The sequence below is a fragment of the Antechinus flavipes genome, chromosome 4 (genome assembly GCF_016432865.1).
Source record: "Antechinus flavipes isolate AdamAnt ecotype Samford, QLD, Australia chromosome 4, AdamAnt_v2, whole genome shotgun sequence".
NCBI lineage: Eukaryota > Metazoa > Chordata > Mammalia > Dasyuromorphia > Dasyuridae > Antechinus > Antechinus flavipes.
The window spans coordinates 130,751,991-130,774,333 of record NC_067401.1 but is presented as its reverse complement, the minus strand read 5'-3'; the positions used below and the strand labels follow the sequence as shown (position 1 = coordinate 130,774,333).

At 36.0% G+C, this 22,343-nt stretch overlaps 1 protein-coding gene across 1 annotated transcript in view; it reads right to left on the bottom strand.

The window, feature by feature from the left end:
- EZH1 (enhancer of zeste 1 polycomb repressive complex 2 subunit) overlaps positions 1–14,899 on the bottom strand; it is a 38,669-nt gene extending 23,770 nt beyond the window's left edge. Inside the window, exons 1-8 of the mRNA XM_051994411.1 lie at positions 14,839–14,899; positions 6,116–6,167; positions 5,401–5,521; positions 5,076–5,204; positions 4,303–4,422; positions 2,933–3,053; positions 1,511–1,690; positions 500–602 (exon numbers count right to left, since the gene is read on the bottom strand). Coding sequence (XP_051850371.1) covers positions 500–602; positions 1,511–1,690; positions 2,933–3,053; positions 4,303–4,422; positions 5,076–5,204; positions 5,401–5,521; positions 6,116–6,167; positions 14,839–14,842 — 830 coding nt within the window. The 5' untranslated portion in view covers positions 14,843–14,899. The remainder of the gene's footprint in view (positions 1–499; positions 603–1,510; positions 1,691–2,932; positions 3,054–4,302; positions 4,423–5,075; positions 5,205–5,400; positions 5,522–6,115; positions 6,168–14,838) is intronic.
- Positions 14,900–22,343: the final 7,444 nt, after the last annotated feature.

Below are 22,343 nucleotides of genomic sequence, written 5' to 3'. Positions count from 1 at the left end.
TCTATTATAGGGAGATGAGAAAGTGTACATCTTTATTGCACATTATCTACCAGATGTGGGCCTTGTGATGATTTTGAAGAATTCTATTTTTTCAATTTCTGCTCTTGAAGGATGGCTTACTGGATAAGGAAGGATAGATTCATAAAATAAATATGATAGAAAAACAAGAGAGAACAAATTTTAAAAGTTTGTTGTAAGGAGGTAACTGTGAGGAGGTAATCAAAAGTGTAAGAAAATCATCTATTGCAGCCATGTAAACAGGGCTTGTTTTGGGAACATAAGTTAGAAACTGCCACAATTATTTCCAGAGTACTTTTGGCTAGGTTGATTCTTTATATTGATCATATCCTAATTTGTCTCAATTCCTGATGGGAGAGGCTATATTTCCTTCCATCTTTGTATCTCCATCCTGCACATGTTAAGAACTTAATAAACAAAATGAATTGTGAATTATTGTCATTCAAACATTCCCAAAGAAGCTCAAGATGGCTTATCCTACCTCTCTTTCATATCATCTGGAACACCATTCTCAGGAAACATGGAAGAAATGGCGCTGAAGATCATGTCATTTGGAAATTGTTTCTTGGAACTCTTTTTGTTGCCTGAATAAAAAAATGACAGAAAATTTCTGGTTGTGGGGGGAGAGGCATTATCAGAAACTGGGGGGGAAAGCTCTTTTCCCTTTCACATATACTTTGTGATTGGAACTACTAAATCTGATTCCTGACTCCACTGAATCATGTAGAAAAAAAGTCACTCCTGTATGAACTTTTCAAATAATAGACTATACTGCCAACAAGAGTAGTCCCAAACTCAGCAACATCTCTGAACAAAAAAGAATTTACAATTAAAATAATCCAAGTCAAGTTTTCAGAGATTTTAGAAAAATAAGAGTACAGATGAAGCCAGGGTCAGGAAGAGAGCACAACATAGATAGCAAGGGCAATATATTGGGAATCAAAGAACATGAATTAGAATCTTGCCTCTTCTATTTATTGGATGTGTGAACCTGGGCAAGATACTGTCTCTAGGCTTCTATTTCCTCATATGCTAAGTGAAGGGGTTGGATTCAATACATTTTAAAATTATTATCTAGCTCAAAATCATAGGATCCTAAGAATGACACCTAACTACAGCTATCATTTAAATACGGATTAAAGGTTTGCAAAGCACTTTATAATTATCTTAGTTGATCCTCACAACAACCCTGGGAGGTAGGTTCCACTATTATAACCAGTTAACAGATGAGGAAACTAAAATGGCAGAAGTTGTGACTTGTCAAGGGTCACACAACTACTAAGTATTTTCTGCCAAGTATTTTCTCTAAATTATGCCTCTTTTATCCCCTGGAAAGGTAGGATATACTGTTTTATACTGCCAGGAATTCTGAGCTTCCTTAAATTTAGTCCAGTAAAAAACCCATTCACCTCTGATAAGCAATGGCCCTTTGCAGCTCCTGCATATTCCTTAATCTAATCATTTTGTTGGTGGAATGCAGGACTCCAGCTACCTTCAATGGTGAGTCGTTTTCTCTTCCTAAGGACTGGCAACTCTTCCTTGCTGTCTTCCTGTTTCCCTTCAGAAGAGTCATTGTTGTGCCCCTCTTCTTCCTCATCTGAGTACTGATTCAGGGCATCTACCAACTCCAGGAACACAGCATCACTGATCAGGACAGAACCTGGGATCATCTCTGAAAAAGGAGTGGTGTGAGGGGAGTTTCACATTCCACCTGGCACCAGCTACCCTAAGAAAACTTTATTAGAGCAACTCTCCTGAGACCATGATGTTCGGGTTATCCAAGACCAAGCAGAATTTTCATTATGTAGCATATTAAACACTTTATCCTATGTAACACAAATTTAAATTCTGATAAGATTATTTAAGAAATTCAATCTCTTAATTTCTTTTTTTGTTTTTCCTTTTCTAAGAACAGTATGATTAGCTTAGCTAGTTAGAACATGATGGGTTTGGATTGCCTTGATTTAAAATTGAGGACTACATTTCCAACCTTAGCTAGTAGTGTCATAAAAATGTAGCTTTGGGCAAACAGTGAAATCAGGTAAAGAGTATAGATGGAAATTTATCCCATACTTGGCACGTATCTTACCGATGAAGTAGTAACCGGCAAACCAATCAGTAGTAATAACTCTATATCTTACTCATAGTAGAAGATATTACAGTTTGTAAGCATCCATATTTTAACAGTAGGGGGAGCTATAAATCAGGATTGAATTATAACAACAAAGTTCACTAATGGGTGATAATCCAAGCCCTTCCTCAACTCCTCCCTAGTCCCTATCACCCTCCTAATTCCACTGGCCTTTTTTAGAACTCCAAATACCTTGCTTTTAAGAAGCTCAGATCACCATGACAACTTCTTTACATATATATATATTTGTTCTAAAGGTCATTGAGGAGGTACCTAGGTCAAAGAAGCATGATAGAAAGTTCCTTCTCATCATCTTGCTCAAGCTAAAAAAGGCCTTAGTTTTTTTTTTAACCTACAGAAATCTCTTGATAATTTTGTGTTAAACTGATTTTAATTTCCCCAATCACCCACTGGAATACAACAATGTCCTTTGGTGCTTCTTAAATTTCATTTGGGAAATACTTTTAAAAAACCTAAAAACTTCTGAGTCTTGCCACCACACAGCACCACTGCATCTTTGGGGTCTCAAGGCTTTATATCTATCCTAGTTGAACTTTCTTTTATATGGTTGTTTTTCTCACTTAATTTTTCTATTTGTATTCTCAGAATATAGCACATAGTAAACATGTAATACTTTAAATTCATTCATTTAAAGTTTTGTTTCCTGGGTACACAATGACTCCCAAATGCAATGTAGTGACTATTTCTTCTATAAAGATTATGAGACCAAGAGGTCATGTACCCCCAAACCAGGCATTTGCCCCAGAGATACTATGTGTCTACCTTCTTCCCCATGAACTTTCCCATCATAGTTATTGATCAGTTCTTCAATGAAAGTTTCATCTTCTTCTTTAACCTCATCTCCCATATAGGGAATATTGCACAGAACGGTCTCATCTTCTACCTGCAAACAAACCAGACCAAACTTATTTTACTAAGAAAGCATTTGTATTCCTGTAGTAATTAATTCCTCTGGGGAAATCTGCTGAACTTCTTCAATAGAGAAGAGGGATATGGGAAAGAAGAAAAAAAAACTCAAGATATTTTTGATCATTCAGAATTTTCGGTGTACAGAGAGGTATCTCATGTGGTACTGAATGGAGCCATCTGAAAAGCATATTTACTTATACATTGAGAACTACCAAATGGTAAGCTTAATCTATTAGTATTATTAGTAACACTACCACCTAAGTCACTTTGGGGTAGACACTTATTTTTTAAAGGGTTTCCATCCATAATCTCACTTTATCCTCACATATCTATGTGGCAGGAAGGTAGTGCAAGTACAAAGACACTTTTCAACAAATAGAAAGAGAGAAATGAAAAGGAGACACCCCAAAAATCTGAAGCAAAATAGGCATTCAGATGGCAAAAGCTGAGTAAACATATAATTTCTGAATTATCTATAAAATAATGGAGAAAAACTAATTTTATCTACAATAAAATGCTTATCACTAATCACTGCCAACTGAAAAGCACTGTGTGTACCAGAGAATTACAAATGGTTTTTAGTTATAAACAACAGAGAAGGGCCTCTTAAACCATTTCCTAACTACTAAAAAATATTCTCTTAGGTTTTGATTTCTTCTCTAAAGTACCCTCCTAACTAAAGTAGGATATGGAGTTACAATTTCTTACTAAACAGATATGCAATTCTAGAATTAAAGCTGAGTACAAGGTTGGTTTTATAAATTATCTGAATAGAAATAAAAGCACAAAGAGAGCAAATGAAAGAACTTATGTATAGCAGTTATTTTCATTGCTTTCATAGTCTTCTGTTGTTATGCAGCCCAGGAAAGATAGCTCTCATCAGGAGTTATTATTTATACCTCAGGGATCTGATTTGTTGGAGAAATTAACATTTGTTAGGAGTTCTAACACTGGACCAAGAAAACCAAAGAAATTGGAATGTTATTCAGTCATTCTTCACAGAAAACCAATTAGAATAATAATTTTGGAATATAGTTCTGAAAGTACAGAATAAAACAAGAACAGTTCGTACTTTTGCTTTCTCAGGAAGTTAATAACATTCTGTTTTGTTCATCTATGGTGTATTAAAATATTAGGAAAACCTTCATTTTCAGTGGAGCATTGCTAAATCAGCATCAATTATTCATACACTTTAATCACATCATGACACTTGTACTACATACCATGAAATTTTGCTGGAGTGGAGACCAGGAATACATGATGGGCACCAGGGCAACTGTATTCAGAGATCTCATTAACATATCCTGGCTGTCAAATCCTGGGAAATTGCTTTCTACAGTACACTGGAAATCAAGTAAGCAAAGGCACAAAGAAATGATACATACAACCCTTGGTGACCACTGGCATTTCCTTTTATACTGACCCCTCTAATTTTTTAACTTTCCTAAATGTACCTATAAGAGCTTTTGCAACAAACTGTTTCTAACGTTGCCTTGCTGATTCAAATACCAATAAACAGTTTCTTCCCTGGGGATCTAAGCAAGTAAAATTGGGATAAAGGTCTTATCAATATCTTAATTAATCTGAACTGGGTGCCTACTTTGTATTAAACATCAGATGATACAATTTATAATGCAGTATGCACAGCAGCAAAACAAAGAATTGTAAAGGTAAAAACCCCGAGTGTCTCAGGAGGTAAACTTTGAAATGCTTTCTTTGAAAAATAAAAAAAACAAGGTTGGAAGGCCTTTGATTATAATTGCCTCTGGCAAGTGCCACTCATAAATTACTTTTTTTGATGTCCCCTTTTTATATAGTAAGCTTTGATTATCAAAAATTGACATGTATTTGTCTTAAAAATAATCCCATTCTTCATGCCATTCTAGTTAATATAAAACTATTTTATATTAGTATATTACATATATACATATAAAATATATAGTTAACATAAACTTTGGGAAATGAAGTTAGCTTTTCCAGTTGTGGGCAAAAGTACCTTTTTGAGGAAAGGATGCCCACTCACAGGCTTCATCAATTGAACAGGCTGGATTCGGAGCTTCTTCCAGTCTTCATTGAGTATCTGAGTTTTTTCTTGAACTTTTGCAAAATTGGCCACAAACAGAGCCTAGCAAAGCCAAGGGTTTATTACTTTATTACTTAAATTTTCAAAATAGGAGGGAAAAAGAAAACAACACCCTGCAACCACTCCACACTAGCTCAGTAATTCAAACTTAAAAAATAAACCCTTAGTAGCTATCCAAACATAACTTCAAATTTGACTTTTTAAAAAGATCTCTTTATAAGTATTTTTCTTCCTTTACCTTTGCACCCATATTTGCCTGAAACCGTTTGAGCTGTCGAAGTCGCATGTACTCAGACTTAACTTTTCTCTTCCAATAAGTAATGCATTTAGAAGTAGGGGAATTTGGGATATCCATTTTGCTGTAATGCAAAGAGACATACATCAAGGAATGAACATTTTTGTTGTCCAGAAAATGGAATACTCTACCTAAAGCTAAACAGGTGTGGCGGTCATGTTTTTATTCCTAATTCAATTTATCAAAAATGCTAATTATAGACACTTAATCCAGGGGGTCCAATTAAAACTGTTTCCATTCATAGAGCTGTTCTTTAATCATGTCATAGATAGGTTTAGTTCACATTTTTAAAAAGGCCCAGCTCTTTTCTCTTATTTCAACTGCTGCTTCTTTCCATTTACCTCAAGAGTTTCTCTCACAGTAAGCAAATTATTTTTAAGTTTAATGGCCTACCCTCCTCAATAACAAGATTCCTTAGTAAGCGCTGATTAAATATCAAAGCAACCTAGTAAAAGAATATGAAGCTCTTCATGCCATCACCCTCAAAAAACACACTGATATTAACTCCTTAGATGTCAACAATAAAAATAATATATTATAAAAATGGTATGATCTTATTTTTCACTTTGAAGCTATATATATGACAACACAAATTCATGTTTTGATTCAGAACCAAAAGGCTAAGTTTTGATTACCAGCTCTGCAGTTATTGATTTACCTGTTCAACTTTGGGCAAGCCACCTTCCCTCTCTGGTCCTCAGTTTTCTTACCTACAAAACAAAGGAGCCTAGATTACCTTTAAAGTCCCTATGGGTTATTTTGGAAACTGGTTTCCAGGAATAGATAGATGTTAGGCAGCATAAATTGTTGGAAGTAGTAATCTATAGTGTCTCCTATAAACTGCAATACTTTCTACTCACCTCAGCGTGGCTGCAAGGAAAAGGGGGAAGTTTTATAGGGTGACTTGGGATCTTCAATAGCAAAACAAGATATGAAGATAAATCAAAACTCAAAGAATTCAACTCTTAAAAAAAGGAGGGGAAGGGGGGAATCTAGCTACTCGAAATAGAATTGAATCCAATATTCACCAGATTTAGATTTCTACCCACTATTCTTCTTGCATGTTAAGTCAAGACTTCAACTATTCTCCAAGAAATAGGCAAATATCTTTTACTTATAACAAAAGGTATTTCCAACTATATATGATTAACCAACTGCAGCTACCAACCTGGCCATATTTCTCTAAACCAGGGTGTTACATGCCCCATCATTGTCATAGAGCAGAAGTAAACATGATCAGCTAGCATAACCTTACTAGAACTTAGAGAATAATTTATGTCTAGTTAGATTTCCCAAACTACTACTAACTACTACTACTATTAACTACTCCACAAGTTGGTTCATTTCATCCTAAAGTATCTGAAAACATAGGCATCAGCTTCTGAAAGATTGTCGGCCTTAAAGAACCACTAAGATTTTTACTGTATCAGGGTACTTAGCTGAATGGAAACATAAAGATAAGGACATTTCTGTCAGACATAATTCCAAAATACAACAAACTTCAAAGGATATCAGATTTTTAGGTCCAATTTTTTTCTTATAAAAGTTTTTTTTTTTTTAATTCTACTTCCAATTTCCCATAAGGTACTGAAATTACTAGTACTTTCTCCTACCTAGAAAATAACTAACACCCAATAAAATTATAAGATTTAAAATACACGTTCCACTTAATGCTTCAAAGACACAAATTATTTTATGTATTTTGATTTTTTCTTTCTTGATTTAAAAAAAAATAGCTTTTTATATATGCACACACACATATACAAAAATAGTTTTCAACATTTACCCTTACAAAATTTTGTGTTCCCAATTTTTTCTCCTTTCCTTTCCCTCATCCCTTCCCTTATAAAGCAAGTAATTCAATATATATTAAACATGTGCAACTCTTCTATACATATTTCCACAATTATTCATGAAAACAACAAAAAAGGTGAATATATTATATTGTGATTCACATTCAGTCCTCACAGTTCTCTTTCCGGATGCAGATGGCTCTCTCCATCACAAGTCTATTGGAATTGGCCTGAATCACCTTACTATTGAAAAGGACCATATTCAGCAGAATTGATCAACATATTGTTGTGTTATGTATTTTCTTGTTGTTCTTCTTGTGTTATGTATTTTGATTTTAAAAGAGATATAATTATACTGATGAGTCTAATATTATGGTAAATTTGGTGAATTATGAAGAAAGCAATTTTTAAAGACACCAATCATGAGCTCAGATTAATTCCTAAGTAAAAAAATAAAATAAAAAAGTCAGATTTAATTTCTTAATAATATAATCTCTCTTCTTTCCAAACCCTTCTCAAAAAGATCAAAACAAGGTAAAGAATGAAGTAGGTTTTTTCCAAGTTAAAAAATTACTGAAGTATTAAAATATTTGCCATTCACAGTAACTTCTGTTTCCCAGAATTAGCTTATCATGCACTTCTTAATAGGAACAAACACAGTGACAGACTGTGGTAAATAGTGAAAAAGTTAGAACCTGTATTCAGGATTGCTATTTTATTAAATGTGATCTTGGACAAGTCACTTGACTTCTTTTGGCCTCATCTTTTGGCAGGATTGGACCAGATGATTTTTCTAAACCTCTTCAATTCAAAATCCTATAATCCTTAATTCTGAAAAAGTACAGAATAGTTTTCCTCAAAAATCCACTTATATACAGCCCTTAATGTCATCATTGCACAACAAACACAATGGCTCCCCAAAGAACTGATTTCAAATTTATATTTCACAAATATTCCTTTTGGAATTCATTTCCCCTTTCTGAAGTAATACAACTAATGCAGGATGCAAAGGCTAGCAGGGATCAAGTCACCTAAGGGGAAAAAATGTGTCCAGCATCACTGAGGCTGACATAAAAATAAAAATAAACAAACAAATAAATAAATATTGTTTGGAACAGATGCCTATTACAGATTGTGCCACAGAAAGCCAACAATGGCAATATTTTTGCTGAAGAAAGAAGATGGCTGAAAATTATGTCATAAAAGAAATGTGACTTTTTAAAGTTAGGGAAATTAACAAGACATAGTAAACACAATGCAATATCCAGCAATGAATATTACCAGTTTTATTTTTAAGAAAGAATTTTATTAGATATGAAAACATATAAATATGTCCATGAGCTTCAACCAACCACAATATAAACAAACACATTTCCCCTTTCACAATTAAAATTATACTCCAATCCTGTGTTCATGAGTCAATATTTAATTGATTTGTTTTTATCTGGGTCCTCAATGTCCCTAAAAGTTGATTTGGCAATTAATCCCCCACATAACATTCTAGAGAAGGAAAGCCATTCTGTTTTGAACAAATAGTTTTAATAATGAAAAACAAAGGAAAACAAACCAACATCAAACAAGTCAATGTAAAGAAAAAAAAAAAAATCAGAACTCCAAACTCAAACTGTCATTAGAACAAAGCTAATAAAAATAGGTACACAAATAGCACTTCATATTTCAATTATATACATATGAATATATACATTCACTTATTAAATTAAAAAACAAACTCCAAAATACAGTGATTGTAGTTATTTAAAAATATGAACTAGAAGTCTGTTGTTTCTAGCCAAGATTTTCAAGAAACATTTAATTTTACTGTTAAAGCCAGGGAAATGCAAATTAAACATGATAATAAGAAGACCCATAGTTCTAATTCTATCTACAAGGCAACTCTTAATAGGAAAAAGAAAACTTTTATTCCCCAACTTGTAAAAACTGATGACTTCCCAGCCAAACACTAAATCTGAAAAGGAGTCTGTCTTGCCTAGAGTTAGAGAGAGATTTCTTGAAATTGTTTGGGAGCATACAATTAGAAAGCAATAGTATAAATTTATATAATATGTGACAACACATACAATTTTCAAAATTGAGTTTTTTGTTTTAAACATATCCTTTGTAGGAATACTTTCTTTGGCTTTAAGAGCAGATTAATAACATTGCTACTTTTTTGCTGTTTTAAGGAATTTTATTATTCATCAAGCTAAGGTCATGCCATTTGAACTGTCAAACTTAAAAAAAAAAATTTCCATTTCATTCTTTCTTCATTTCTTGGTAGTTTCAGAACTGTGTCATGGATCTTTCTTGAGCCAAACAAACATGACCCCCAAAGGACAAATGGTACCTGCAAAGAGCTCTAATACCACACAGAATTAAATAATTGTGTAGCATTCACCAGTTATAATATTCCCCAAACAATTCTAGCTATGTGTCCAACATATCTTTAAAAATAATTCTCCAATATGATAGATGAATCTTTCATAGTATACCATCTCCTCCTCTGAAATCACATATAATAAAGGAGCTCTAAAAGTATATCTCAAAACTTAAGCTTGTGATCTCTATACAAAATGATTCTTTACTAAAATGAGTCATAGAGTAATGGAGGCACTACTACTTGCTGCTTAAATATTCTGTGCTTCCTTTTTTCTCATCTTTACAATACATACACACCTACATCACAGAACTATTGTGATAAAAGAACTCTGAAAATCTTAATGTGCTTTGTAAAGAAATTCTAATGATGCCATGTGCACTAAACATTACTATACTTGGAAAAAAAGATACAAAATTTAAAGTAAGATTTAGATCAGAATACAAAAGTTCAGAAAACAAGAGTAGGGAAATCTTGGCAGGTACAAAGTGATATTCAGTACAAAGTTTAATATTTACTAAGTGATCATTATTATTCAATGAATAAAGAATTTTCATAAGTTCAGCCAAAGAAATTCATACGTGCCAGAGAAAATGGCACAATAAAATGATTAAATCCAAACTACCTTCTAAGTGAAACTCTTACTCTAAGACTAAAACATTAACACTCCAACTTACAAGAGAGAAAAGGCAGAATGCTCACATCTTTTTGTTAGGTTCAAATTTCCATTTTCTTGGTGAGACCTCCATATAAAGACAATTCAATTCTCAGAGGTACCTTTAAGCCATATTCCTTCTTCCTTCCTTTTTCTTAATTTTCCTGTTGCTATTGTTCTACCCTCCAAACTGGACACCCAAAGATATGCCTAGGAGAGCTAAGTCCCTCTTCTGTGAACTCTCTTATATCACTCTTCCTCAATGTCACCATCAGCAGTCTTCATATCTTTCTCCTAAGAAGTGGAGAAGGAAGATCAAGGGAGTGTCTATTGTTCCATTTACCATTTATAAGACTTCCCAGAAGCAGTGTGGGTTCCTCCATTAGAATGTAAACTCCTTGAGGAAATGGACTACCTTGTTCTTCTGCACAGTGTGTAGTAAATGCTTTTCATTGATATATTAATTCATTTAATTTCTAATGCTAGATTTCAAAAATGTATTTGGAAAACAGAGCACAAAATTTAGGTTCAACAGTTCTGTTAAACCAAAGGAAATAGGTCTGGCTATATATCTCTGACTTTCCATTCTCAGATAACGTGTGCAAAGCACTTTATAAACCTTAAGATGCTACACAAATGTTAACAATTATTGTTATCATTATTTTTTTCCTTTAGACTGTAAGGTCACTGTGGGCATGGCCTCAATGTAGGCATTTCTTTTTATTAACTGTAAGCCCAGCACTAAGGACTTGGCACATAGTAGGCATTTAGTATTTATTGGATTTGATTTTCTGTCTTAAAATGACACAACAGTTATAATAATATTAAATAAGCAACCCTTGCTTATAAATTGTAAACTTGTAAAATTTTAGGGCTGAAAGAGATCTTGGTGGTCACCTAAGAACTAAGCCAGGACATCTATGCTCTAACTCCAGCTGAGCTATTAATGAACTCTGGAACTAGACATGTTACTTCACCTCAGTCTGTTTCTTCATTTATAGAAAGAAAGGATTAGATGCAGTATTCTCCCTTTTGCCTCTAAGATTTCTATTCTATCTAGTTTTACCCCTTGATTTTAGATGAGAATAGCAAAAGCTGGCTCTTCTACAACCATTTATAAAAGTATCTAGCACAGGCTTTGACAATAACAAAATTATATTTCTGTATACTGCACATCCTGGGTATCAAAAGCCTCCCCTCCAAACACAACTGTATCCTCCCATGTGTAAGGACTCCCTCTAGTGCCAAGACAACTATAATCTTTCCAGGGTTTGAAATGGGAAGAATTCTTACAAAGGCCTCAGATCATAGAACATTGCAAAGGGATTAGAAAGCTGATAAGAGAATCTTTCTCTTTATTATCCAAAGCCCTGGAAAAGTATAAGTGTTTATCTTTAGGGAGAGACTCCCTAAGTCAATCTAAGGAAGGGAACATACCATTACAGTCAATCATTGTGCTGACCCAGTGTGCTCAGGAAGGGGCTTACCTATCCCTCCCCATTTTAATAAACATTAAGTTCCTGCCTTGCACAAAGCAATGTGCTAGTTACTGACAACATGTACACCCTCATCACCTCAAGACACATTAGTACAACAGCTTCCTGATGGGTTTTGCTGTCTCAAGTTTCTCCCCATTACAATCCACTCTTCAGGCAGCTATCAAAGTAATTATTTTAAAGGGTATGTTTAACATGTCACCACCCATCTACCCACAATAAAATCTCTAGTTGGCACTTAAAGCCCTTCACAATCTGGTCCATCCCTACTTTGCCAGTATTTTTCTACTGTCTGTGCATTCTATAATCAACTATAGTGACCCATCAAATCCTCAAATACAACATGCCACCACCAAATCTGTGCCTCCTCCCTAGAGGTGGAAGTTGTCCTCTAAGTTTGGATCTCCCTCTCTTGGCTTTCTCTAAGATTAAATTCAAGTACCATCCTCTTCAGGAAGTCTTTCTGGGCGCCCTCAGTTACTAGCATACTTTCCTTCTGGGATTACTTTGCGGTTACAGTACATGTATTTTCTAGGTCAACAATTATTACTTGATGGTAAGAACCCTGTTTTAACCTTTCTTTGAATCCCCAAAGATACACTGTGCTCTTGGCAGAGTGCCAACTCATAACAGTCACTTAATATATATTTATTAATTGACTATAAAGAAAAAAACCAAAATAGTCTCTGCTGTCAAACAGTCCACATTCTATTAGGGGATACAATATGTATTCATCATAATTTCTTTCTTTCTTTCTTTCTTTTTTTTTTTTTTTTGGCTAAGACAATTGGGCTTAAGTGACTTGTCCAGGGTCACATAGCTAGGAAGTGTTAAGTGTCTGAGACCAGATTTGGACTCAGGTCCTCCTGACTTCAGGGCTGGTGCTTTAACAATTGTACACTGCCCCATATTCATCATAATTTAAAGGAAGGAATAAGAACAACTTGGAGGGTTCGGGGAAGGCTTTTAGCTAGGTTATGCCAGGGCTTCTTTAACTTTTTCTACTCACAACCCCTTTTCGCCTGGAGAATTTTTGATTCTGGGTATATAAGGTATACAAATCAAACATTTATTGATAATAAATCATAATTTCTCAACCTCCATATTCAGTTGAGACCCGATACCTGTCATTGTTTAAGAAGCTGTGGGTTATACAACTTTATATGAACCATGAAGGAAGATAATTCTTCTGAGTCACAATATAGGAACATTCAAGAACTAAGAATGAAGGACAATTGATGGGAATACACAATAGTAGGAGATAAAATGCTGAGTCTGGAAAGCAGATAGAAATAGCCCAATTTGGCTCTAATGTAGAGTAAATGAAATGTGGTTAGAAAAGTAGACAAGCCAGATAATGGAGGATATTAAATACATGGTTTAAAAGCTTGCATTTTCATCCAAAGAGAGGACTATGGGGACTGAATATGAATCACAACATAGTATTTTCACCTTTTTTTGTCGTTGTTTGCTTGTTTTTTCTTGTTTTTTTTTTCCTTTTTGAGATGATTTTTCTTATGCAGCATAATAAATGTGGAAATATGTACATCAGAACTGCACATGTTTAACTTACACTGGATTGGTTGCTCTCCGGGGGAGGAGGAGATGGTGAGGGAGAAAATTTTGGAATAAAAGGTTTTTCAGGGATGGATGTTGAAAACTAACATAACTTATTCTGAAAAATAGAGAGCTATTACGTTATTTTTAAAAAGAGCTTGCATTTTATCGCCGAATAATCTGATCTTTATGGCGGTTTTATTGATAGCAGTGTAGAAAAGAGATACTAGCCTTAGGGTTATTCAAGGTTCTCTCCTACTCATGTGTTTTCATGTTGCATGCCTTAGAAGATTGAGAGCAAGAACTGTTTTTCATTTCAAGTCTTTGGATCTTCAATGCCTAAAAGAATGCTTTGTATATTGTACGCGTGTGTGTGGGTGGCAGGAAAAAGTCAGACCTATCATTTCACTTGCAATTATCATTATTTCATTGGTGCAGGAAACTCACACAATATAAAAAATTCTTCCACCAATGTCAATCAACTACTCTTCGGGACACTGAAGCTAATTAAAGGAATGATGGTCCAGCCGGCAAAGACCAAGATACCAAAGCTGCTGCTCTATTATGCCAAAATGCTTCTCACCTAGTACATAGTATGTAACATTTGTTGAGGGAGACCAAGTAAGACAGAGCTGGCTCTGTAGTCAGGAAAACCTGAGTTTAAATCTGACCTCAGATACGTGCAATCTGGCCTCAGTTGTATGAACCTGCGTAAATATAGGTCAGCAAAACGGGCGTAATAATAACGCTTATATACCAAGATCCTGGCAAGAGATGAGGACCTAAATCGAGGTGGTCAAAGTCCAAGTTTGAGAGAAGGGGGCTTAAACAACATTCATACAAATCTGGTAACGATTTCATTCAAAGTCTAAACATATACATCTATTCCTAGCATACACTCATCTTTTACTGTCTTGCACCTCAAACTCTCTCAGAGAAAACTCCTTATCCCCTAAAAAAATCCTCATTTTTCTATACGCCCCACTTTTCCCCTCTTGCTCCCTCCATAAGGATTTATTTCCTAAAGTTATCCAACCCCGCCAAACAGCGGATGCATCCTTTCCAAGGGACGCCCGAAGGCTTGATACCTAAGAGCACCTGGCGCGCCCCGCCCATCCCCCCATCGTGGACTGTCCACACATCCCCTCCATTTTCCCCTCCCCAGATTTATCCTCCCCTCCCCCCATCTAGTGCTCCCGACTTCAACTTGCCCCTTCTCCCCACGGGTGTTCCCAGACACCAGGCACCTCCTCCACGCCCCTCACAGGCCCTCCTCCTCCCGCACTCAAATGATTTTTTTCCCCCTTCCCACTCGCGCGATCTTCCTCACAGCCCGGAGCCAAGGGGGGGCCTTCCCACAAACGCGGCCAGGCAGGCTGTCACCCTCGTCCCACGTCCCCACCCTCTCTTCACCCCCAGCCCCTCGGCCCCAGGCGACGGACTCCCCCGCCCCCCACTCCTCCCGCAGAGCCCCAGCTCGCCCGGCCCCCGGACTTGTTTACTCACTCATCTTCCATCCCTAGGCAAGGGAACCCAGCCGCCAAGACGCATGCGTAGTGCTAGCCGCCTCGCCCCGCCCTCCGTGCAGCCCTTCTTCCTGCGCTTGCTCAGGAGCCTTTTTGCGCCTGCGTCCTGTGAGGCTGGCTTGGCCGGCCTCTTTTTGGGCGCAGGGTATCATTAGCGCGTGCTTGCTTTGCACTCAGTGTACGTCGGGTCTCTGGCGCGGGCACGTGGCACTCCCACTCCCACCTTGGGAGGGTGGAGCACGTGAAGCGAGACCGGTTGTGCCGAGTGGGAAGGTTTACGATTTATCAAAAAGCCCACTCGCTAAATTCCTACTTTAACCGAATACACGTGATATGATACCAGAATGTGAGCTTCTTGAGAGCAGGGGACTGGCTCATTACTTTTCTGTTTATATCCCCAGTGCTTTGCACATGGTAAGAGCTCAATGCTTCAGGAAGGATATAAGTGGAGGGTCCCATGTGTGTAGTGGGGCATTTGGGAGGTCAGCACTGTCTTTGCGAGTGATTGATAAAACAGATTAGCTAGTTCCATGCTTTTCTCCCCCTCCCCCCTTCTCCAAGGGCGATTTTCATTCCTGCCAGTAGGGGAAACAGGAGGTTGGGACTCAGGACCACTCTCCTAGGAGACCGGTGGGCGAGGTGTGTGTGTGTGTGATATTTGTGTATGTGTCCCTAAATATTTTTTGGCTAGAGGATTTGATTTGTCATTTGGTAGAGGAAAGTGGACCCCCAAACCCTGTATCTAAGACCCCTTGCCCAAATGATTGGGTTCTTCACAGTGAACACATACAGTAACTAGCAAAGGAATCCATTTATCCAAATCAGTATCAAAACAGAAATTAAGGAATACACAGGAAAATATGTACTAGACAATACTGAATGAAAGAACTCTTCCATTGGAAGGAAAATAACTCAAGAAAGAGGATCCTGAATATCATCCAAGGGAAAACTTCCTTGATGTCTCTAGAAGATAAGGAAAAATACGCACTCCTCACCATTACTGGGTCTGTATCCCAAGGATACATCCCTTTAGGAGGGAAAAAAGACCCAAACGTGCAAAAATATTTGTAGCAGCTCTTTTTGTGTTAGCAAAGAATTGGAAAATGAGTAGATGCTCTTCAATTGGGGAATAGCTGAACAAGTTGTGGTTTATGAAGAAAATAGAATATTATTGTTCTATAAACATGATGAACAAATTGATTTTAGAAAGGCCTGGAAAGATTTCTACGAACTGATGCTGAAAGAAACAAACAGAACTAGGAATACATTGTACACAATAACAGCAAGAATATTCCTGAATCAACTATGAAAGACTCAGTTCTTTTCAGTAGTTTAGTGATCCAAAACAATCCCAATAGGCTTTGGACAAAAATGTCATCAGCATCCAGAAAAAGAATTATGGAGACTGAATGTAAATCAACACATGTTATCTTCACTTCTTTTTTTCTTTTTTTATTTCTCCAATGGTTTTTCCCTTTTGCTCTAATTTTTCTCTCCCAGTATCTTATGGGCCAGAACTTGAAACAAGGTGCTAAGTTAGTGGAATTGATAGAGACAATGATTATTTAGCATGATATTTAACAGTTCTCTAGTTCAGTACATGTACTTAGTACTTACTATAGTTCCACAAGATTCACACCTTTAAGAGAGCATATATAAGCTAGAAGTCTCAACCAAGATTCAGTCAGGCAGAACTAAGGAAGACAGAGAGGTGGTAGCAGGCTGTCCTGTGGAGAACACTGAAACCAAAATCCGGAATGCTTCCAGAAAAACTAGCTGAGCCCCAAGTGAAGGAGACAAGACTTTGAAGGAGACAATAAAGGATTTGGACTTTAACACCTGGCTGCATTTGGGGTGATTATTGAACTGAAAGGAAGGCTGCTCCCAGAAGCCCCCCAAGAAACCTGCTCCCAGAGAATATTACATTTTAGAGAAGAATATTACACCAGCATAATTCATAAAGCAATGTGTATTAAAAAATAAATAACATTTTTTAAAAAAGTATATGTACTCTTCTTATGTCTTCCCCAAATCTTTTCCTTCAGCTACTTGATATGGGGTTGGTTTCTTCCATCTTTTTAGAAGCTGGAAGCTAACTCAGTCTGATTTTTGATTGAAGACGGGTAATCCAAAGTAAGAACCTTGTTTGGAGAATCCTAAAAAAATCTCAAAGGGAACTTTGGAGAGTTCCCAAAGAGGGAATGTCTGAAAATCAAAGCTCTTGCCTCTCTTCAACTTTGCCCCACCCCTTATGAAGGACAGGGTCTTCATCTCTATCAAAGAGGAAATAGTCCCATACCAACCAGCTTTGGGACAGGGGTTAAATTTATCATGCATGCATTCATTTACTCATTCATTCAAGTCCCTCCATACCTAACACACCCGCCACCCCCTTCTTTTCCTGCCACTTATAAGCTCTTTATAATGGAGCTGTTATGGAACATTTGAAGGCCTAAATTCAAGTCCTTTTGACACACTTGCTATGTGAATATGGACAAATCATTAAATCTCTCAGTGTTTTGGGCAAGTCTCTAAAACCATAAATTGTAGAAAATGTGCTGATCTTTATTGGTAGAGGAAGTTTCCTCATCCCAATAAATTCTATTCCAATAAAATCAGTTCAATCTATATCCCTACTGAGCAGTTATCTATGCATCATTAACCTATTATTGCTTCCAGTACCACAATAGCTACAAATATTTAAGTGCCTACAGCACACGAGTTACATTCCAGAAAATATGCTGAATAGTCTGTCAAATTAATCTTCCTATAGAATAATTTTGCATTCATTTTGCTCAGTAAAAAAAAGCTTCCATGGATTTAATTACCATTTCTATATTGATGATTCTCAAATCTACCCCAACCTCTTTGCTTGACCTACAATGTCAAATCTCCAACTACTCCAATAGATATCTCTAATTATATGTCCACTAGAAATCTTAAACTCAGCATTTACAAAACCAAACTAATTATCTTTTCCCTTAAACTCTTTCCCCTCTTACCTATTAATGTAAAAAGCAACAACTACCTTCTGGCTCACAATCTAGGAGTTATCCTGGGCTTTTCACTGTTTCTCACCACCCCCACCCCCATATCCAAATTGTTGCCAAGACCTCTTGATTTCACATTTGCAACATATCCCCAATATACTTTTCTCCTCTGACACTGTCATCAAATAGTACAGACCCTCACAACCTCTAGTCTAGACTATTTCAATAGTGTGCTGTTGGGTTTTCCTATCTCAAGTCTCTGTCTTCCATCTTCCATTTGGCCATGAAAGCTCAGTTTTGACCTTTACTCAATAGACTCTAGTGGCTCCCAATTGATTTCAGTCAAATACAAAATCTTCTATTTGATATACAAAGCCCTTCATGAACTTAGCACTGTCCTAATTTTTCAAAACATTCTTACACTTTATTCCCCAGCATATACTCTTTGATTCAATGACATTGGACTCATGAACAAGACATGCAATCTCTCTGTTATGGGCATTTCCCCTGGCTGTCCCTCATGCCTGAAATGCTCTCCCTTCTTTTTTCTATCTAGTGGTTTCTTTGGCTTTCTACAAGTCCCAATTAAAATCTTATCTATAGGAAACCTTTCCCAACTACTCAATTCCAGTGCCTTTTCTCTGTTAATTATTTCTGTTTTATCCTAAATATAGCTTATTTGTTTGTTCGTTTGAAAACATACATATTAAATAGTACAAAGACTTTTGTCTCTTTTTGTATCCACAGTGCTTAGCACAGTGCCTGGAACAAAAGATACTTTTAATAAATGCTTATTGATTGATAAAGTAGAACTCTAACTAATGCTTAAAAACTTCAAAGACTCCCTATCACCTATAGCATGGTCTAAACATCTTAGAAAAGCATGATAAGTTCTCCAGAGTTTAACCCAATTTATTGACCTCGCTTTCCCTTACCTATTGCTGAACACTATGCTGCTTTTGCTGGTCACACTATTTTCACTCTTCAATCCACACCCCTTTTCTTCCATCTTCATTTATCAAAATCTTCTCCATTCTTTAAGGCTCAGTTTTTTCTTGTTGTCCCACGCAAAAGCAATATCTTCCTCCTTTGATTCATCACATTCTACTTCACATTATTACAGTTATTTGTTGTACTTCACTTATATCAAAGCTTCTTGAGAAGGTATTTCTCAGTCATTTTTCTATTCTTTAAATGCCTAGCATAGTAGCATATTTATTAAATAAATGAATTTACTGTTTTAGAGTGTAGTTACGAATATATATTAAAACATCTCAACTCCTGGAGATCAGCAGTTATATCTTATACTTCATTGATTCTCCCACAGTGCCTAGCACAGTGTGAAATACTTGTTAAATGAATCATGATTGGTGACTCATCTAAGTAAGAGCAGTGGTTTGCAAAAAAATTTCCAGGAGAAAAAAGATAGATAAAATTTCTAATCTTGGTTGCTGATTCTTGTGGATTTAAATTGAGTCAAAGGAATGGAGAAAACCAGAGGATGATTTCTGGCTCTTAAAGAGATAACGATGTGTTATTACATCATCAAATTCTTTTGAGATCAACAGGGTGGGACTCAGGTCAGACTTCCATGTGTACTACACAAAGTTTCCAGGCCTACTTCAACCTGCTTGTATTTTTCCAACTCATTGTCTCTCCTCCCTCCCTCCATTTCCATTTTTTGGGGATATATTTTGTTTTGACACAACAATTACTTCCAAATAAACACCTCCCTCCCAAGAATTTTCTCTTTAAAAGACAGTTAAGCAAAACTGTCTAATCACAGCAACTGGAAATGACAGCTCAAGTATTTTTCCACTCTGAGAGCTTACCATTGGTTTTTAACTGTCTCTGAAATAGTTACTTTTGAATTGGGCCTGAATTCTGTTGCTTTTCATATAAACTTCATATACATTATTGTAGGCACTATATATATTGGGTTGCTATTTTTCTTCTTCATTGCTTCATACCAGTCATCCCATATTTCTATGAATTTCAAGTTCTTTATTCCTTGTAATGCCAGTAATATATTATTACATTCATGAAATTTGTTCAGCTATTCATTCCCCAGTCGACAAATCCCATTTTTTGCTATTTGTTAACTCTTCTCTTTAGTTTGACATTAAAAAAAAAATTGTTTTAGTACATTTTAAGAGAAAACTGAATTTCATGATTTGAAAGGACACATATCATTATTGACAGCCATGACAGGAAGTGGGAAGACAGAAACCTTATCTGAATTATCATAATTTTAAATTAGGTTTTCATCATCATTATTATCATCTTAGGTAAAAGCACTTAAATATACTATAATTTATAACCAATTATTATATCCATTTATTACCACTCTTGATAGGCTAATAAATCAATTGGCAACACTTAAAAAAACCAAACAAAAAAAAACAAAAAAACCTCCTATATGTACAGTCTTAGGTCCTTACAAATGCATGCCATGATTTTCTTTTTCATTTTAAAATCTTACTGATATCTTTATTTTCATCAAAACATGAAATAGTTTGAGGAACTGCTAGACACATATTTCACTTTCCTCTTGACTTTGCACAGGAATATTAATATATGTACTTTAAAATTATGAAACTGAATTTTTCCTAAAATGGGCAAGCCCAAGCTTGGGCCAGTCCTGTCAGTGTTCTTCTCATAGATTGCTATGGCTTCATTTACCATCTTTATGCAGATGACTATCAATCTATTCCTCTAATGTTAACTTTTATTCTGTAGTACAGACCTGATCTTTTGTTTTCTTTCTCTCTCTCTCTTTCTCTCTCTCTTTCTTTCTCTCTTTCTCTCTCTCTGTCTCTGTCTCTCTCTTTCTCTTTCTTTCTTCTTTCTCTCTGTGTTTTTCTGTCTGTCTCCCCCTTTCTCTCTCTCCTTTGTCTCTGTCTCTGTCTCTTCTTCCTCCCCAACACACACACAGTGGGTGGATGAATGTTTTAAACTCAATAGAAGTTTAGAAAGAGGAAATAGAAAGGAGATAGAGAGAGGAGAATTTAAATTGGAAGGTAGAACCAAGATAAGATCAAAATGGGTCCATGATCTAGGCATAAAGAACGAGATTATAAATAAATTAGAGGAACATAGGATAGTTTATCTCTCAGACTTGTGGAGGAGAAAGAAATTTGTGACCAAAGATGAACTAGAGACCATTACTGATCACAAAATAGAAAATTTTGATTATATCAAATTAAAAAGCTTTTGTACAAACAAAACTAATGCAAACAAGATTAGAAGGGAAGCAATAAACTGGGAAAACATCTTCACAGTTAAAGGTTCTGATAAAGGCCTCATTTCCAAAATATATAGAGAAATGACTCAAATTTATAAGAAATCAAGCCATTCTCCAATTGATAAATGGTCAAAGGATATGAATAGACAATTTTCAGATGATGAAATTGACACTATTATCACTCATATGAAAGAGTGTTCCAAATCACTATTGATCAGAGAAATGCAAATTAAGACAACTCTGAGATACCACTACACACCTGTCAGATTGGCTCAGATGACAGGAAAAAATAATAATGAATGTTGGAGGGGATGCGGGAAAACAGGGACACTGATACATTGTTGGTGGAGTTGTGAATGAATCCAACCATTTTGGAGAGCAATCTGGAATTATGCCCAAAAAGTTATCAAACTGTGCATACCCTTTGATCCAGCAGTGTTACTTCTGGGCTTATACCCCCAAAGAAATACTAAAGAAGGGAAAGGGACCTGTATGTGCCAAAATGTTTGTGGCAGCCCTGTTTGTACTGGCTAGAAACTGGAAATTGAATGGATGCCCATCAATTGGAGAATGGTTGGGTAAATTGTGGTATATGAATGTTATAGAATATTATTGTTCTGTAAGAAATGACCAGCAGGATGAATACAGAGAGGCTTGGAGAGACTTACATGAACTGATGCTAAGTGAAATGAGCAGAATCAGAAGATCATTATATACCTCAACAACGATACTGTATGAGGATGTATTCTGATGGAAATGGATTTCTTTGAGAAAGAGACCTAATTCAGTTTCAATTGATAAATGATGGGCAGAAGCAGCAACATCCAAAGAAAGAACACTGGGAAACAAATGTGAACTATTTGCATTTTTGTTTTTCTTCCCAGGTTATTTTTACCTTCTGAATCCAATTCTCCCTGTGCAACAAGAGAACTGTTCGGTTCTGCAAACATATATTGTATCTAGGATATACTGCAACATATTTAACATATATAGGACTGCTTGCCATCTAGGGGAGAGGGTGGAGGGAGGGAGGGGAAAAATCGGAACAGAAGCGAGTGCAAGGGATAATGTTGTAAAAAAAATTACCCTGGCATGGGTTCTGTCAATAAAAAGTTATTATAAAAAAAAAAAGGAAGGTAGAGTCACAAACAAACCAAAATTCAATTTTAGAAGGTAGATGTTTATGAAGGGATAATTTATTTATTTTGGGTAAATAGTATTTTATATTTTTCCAATTACATATAAAGATAG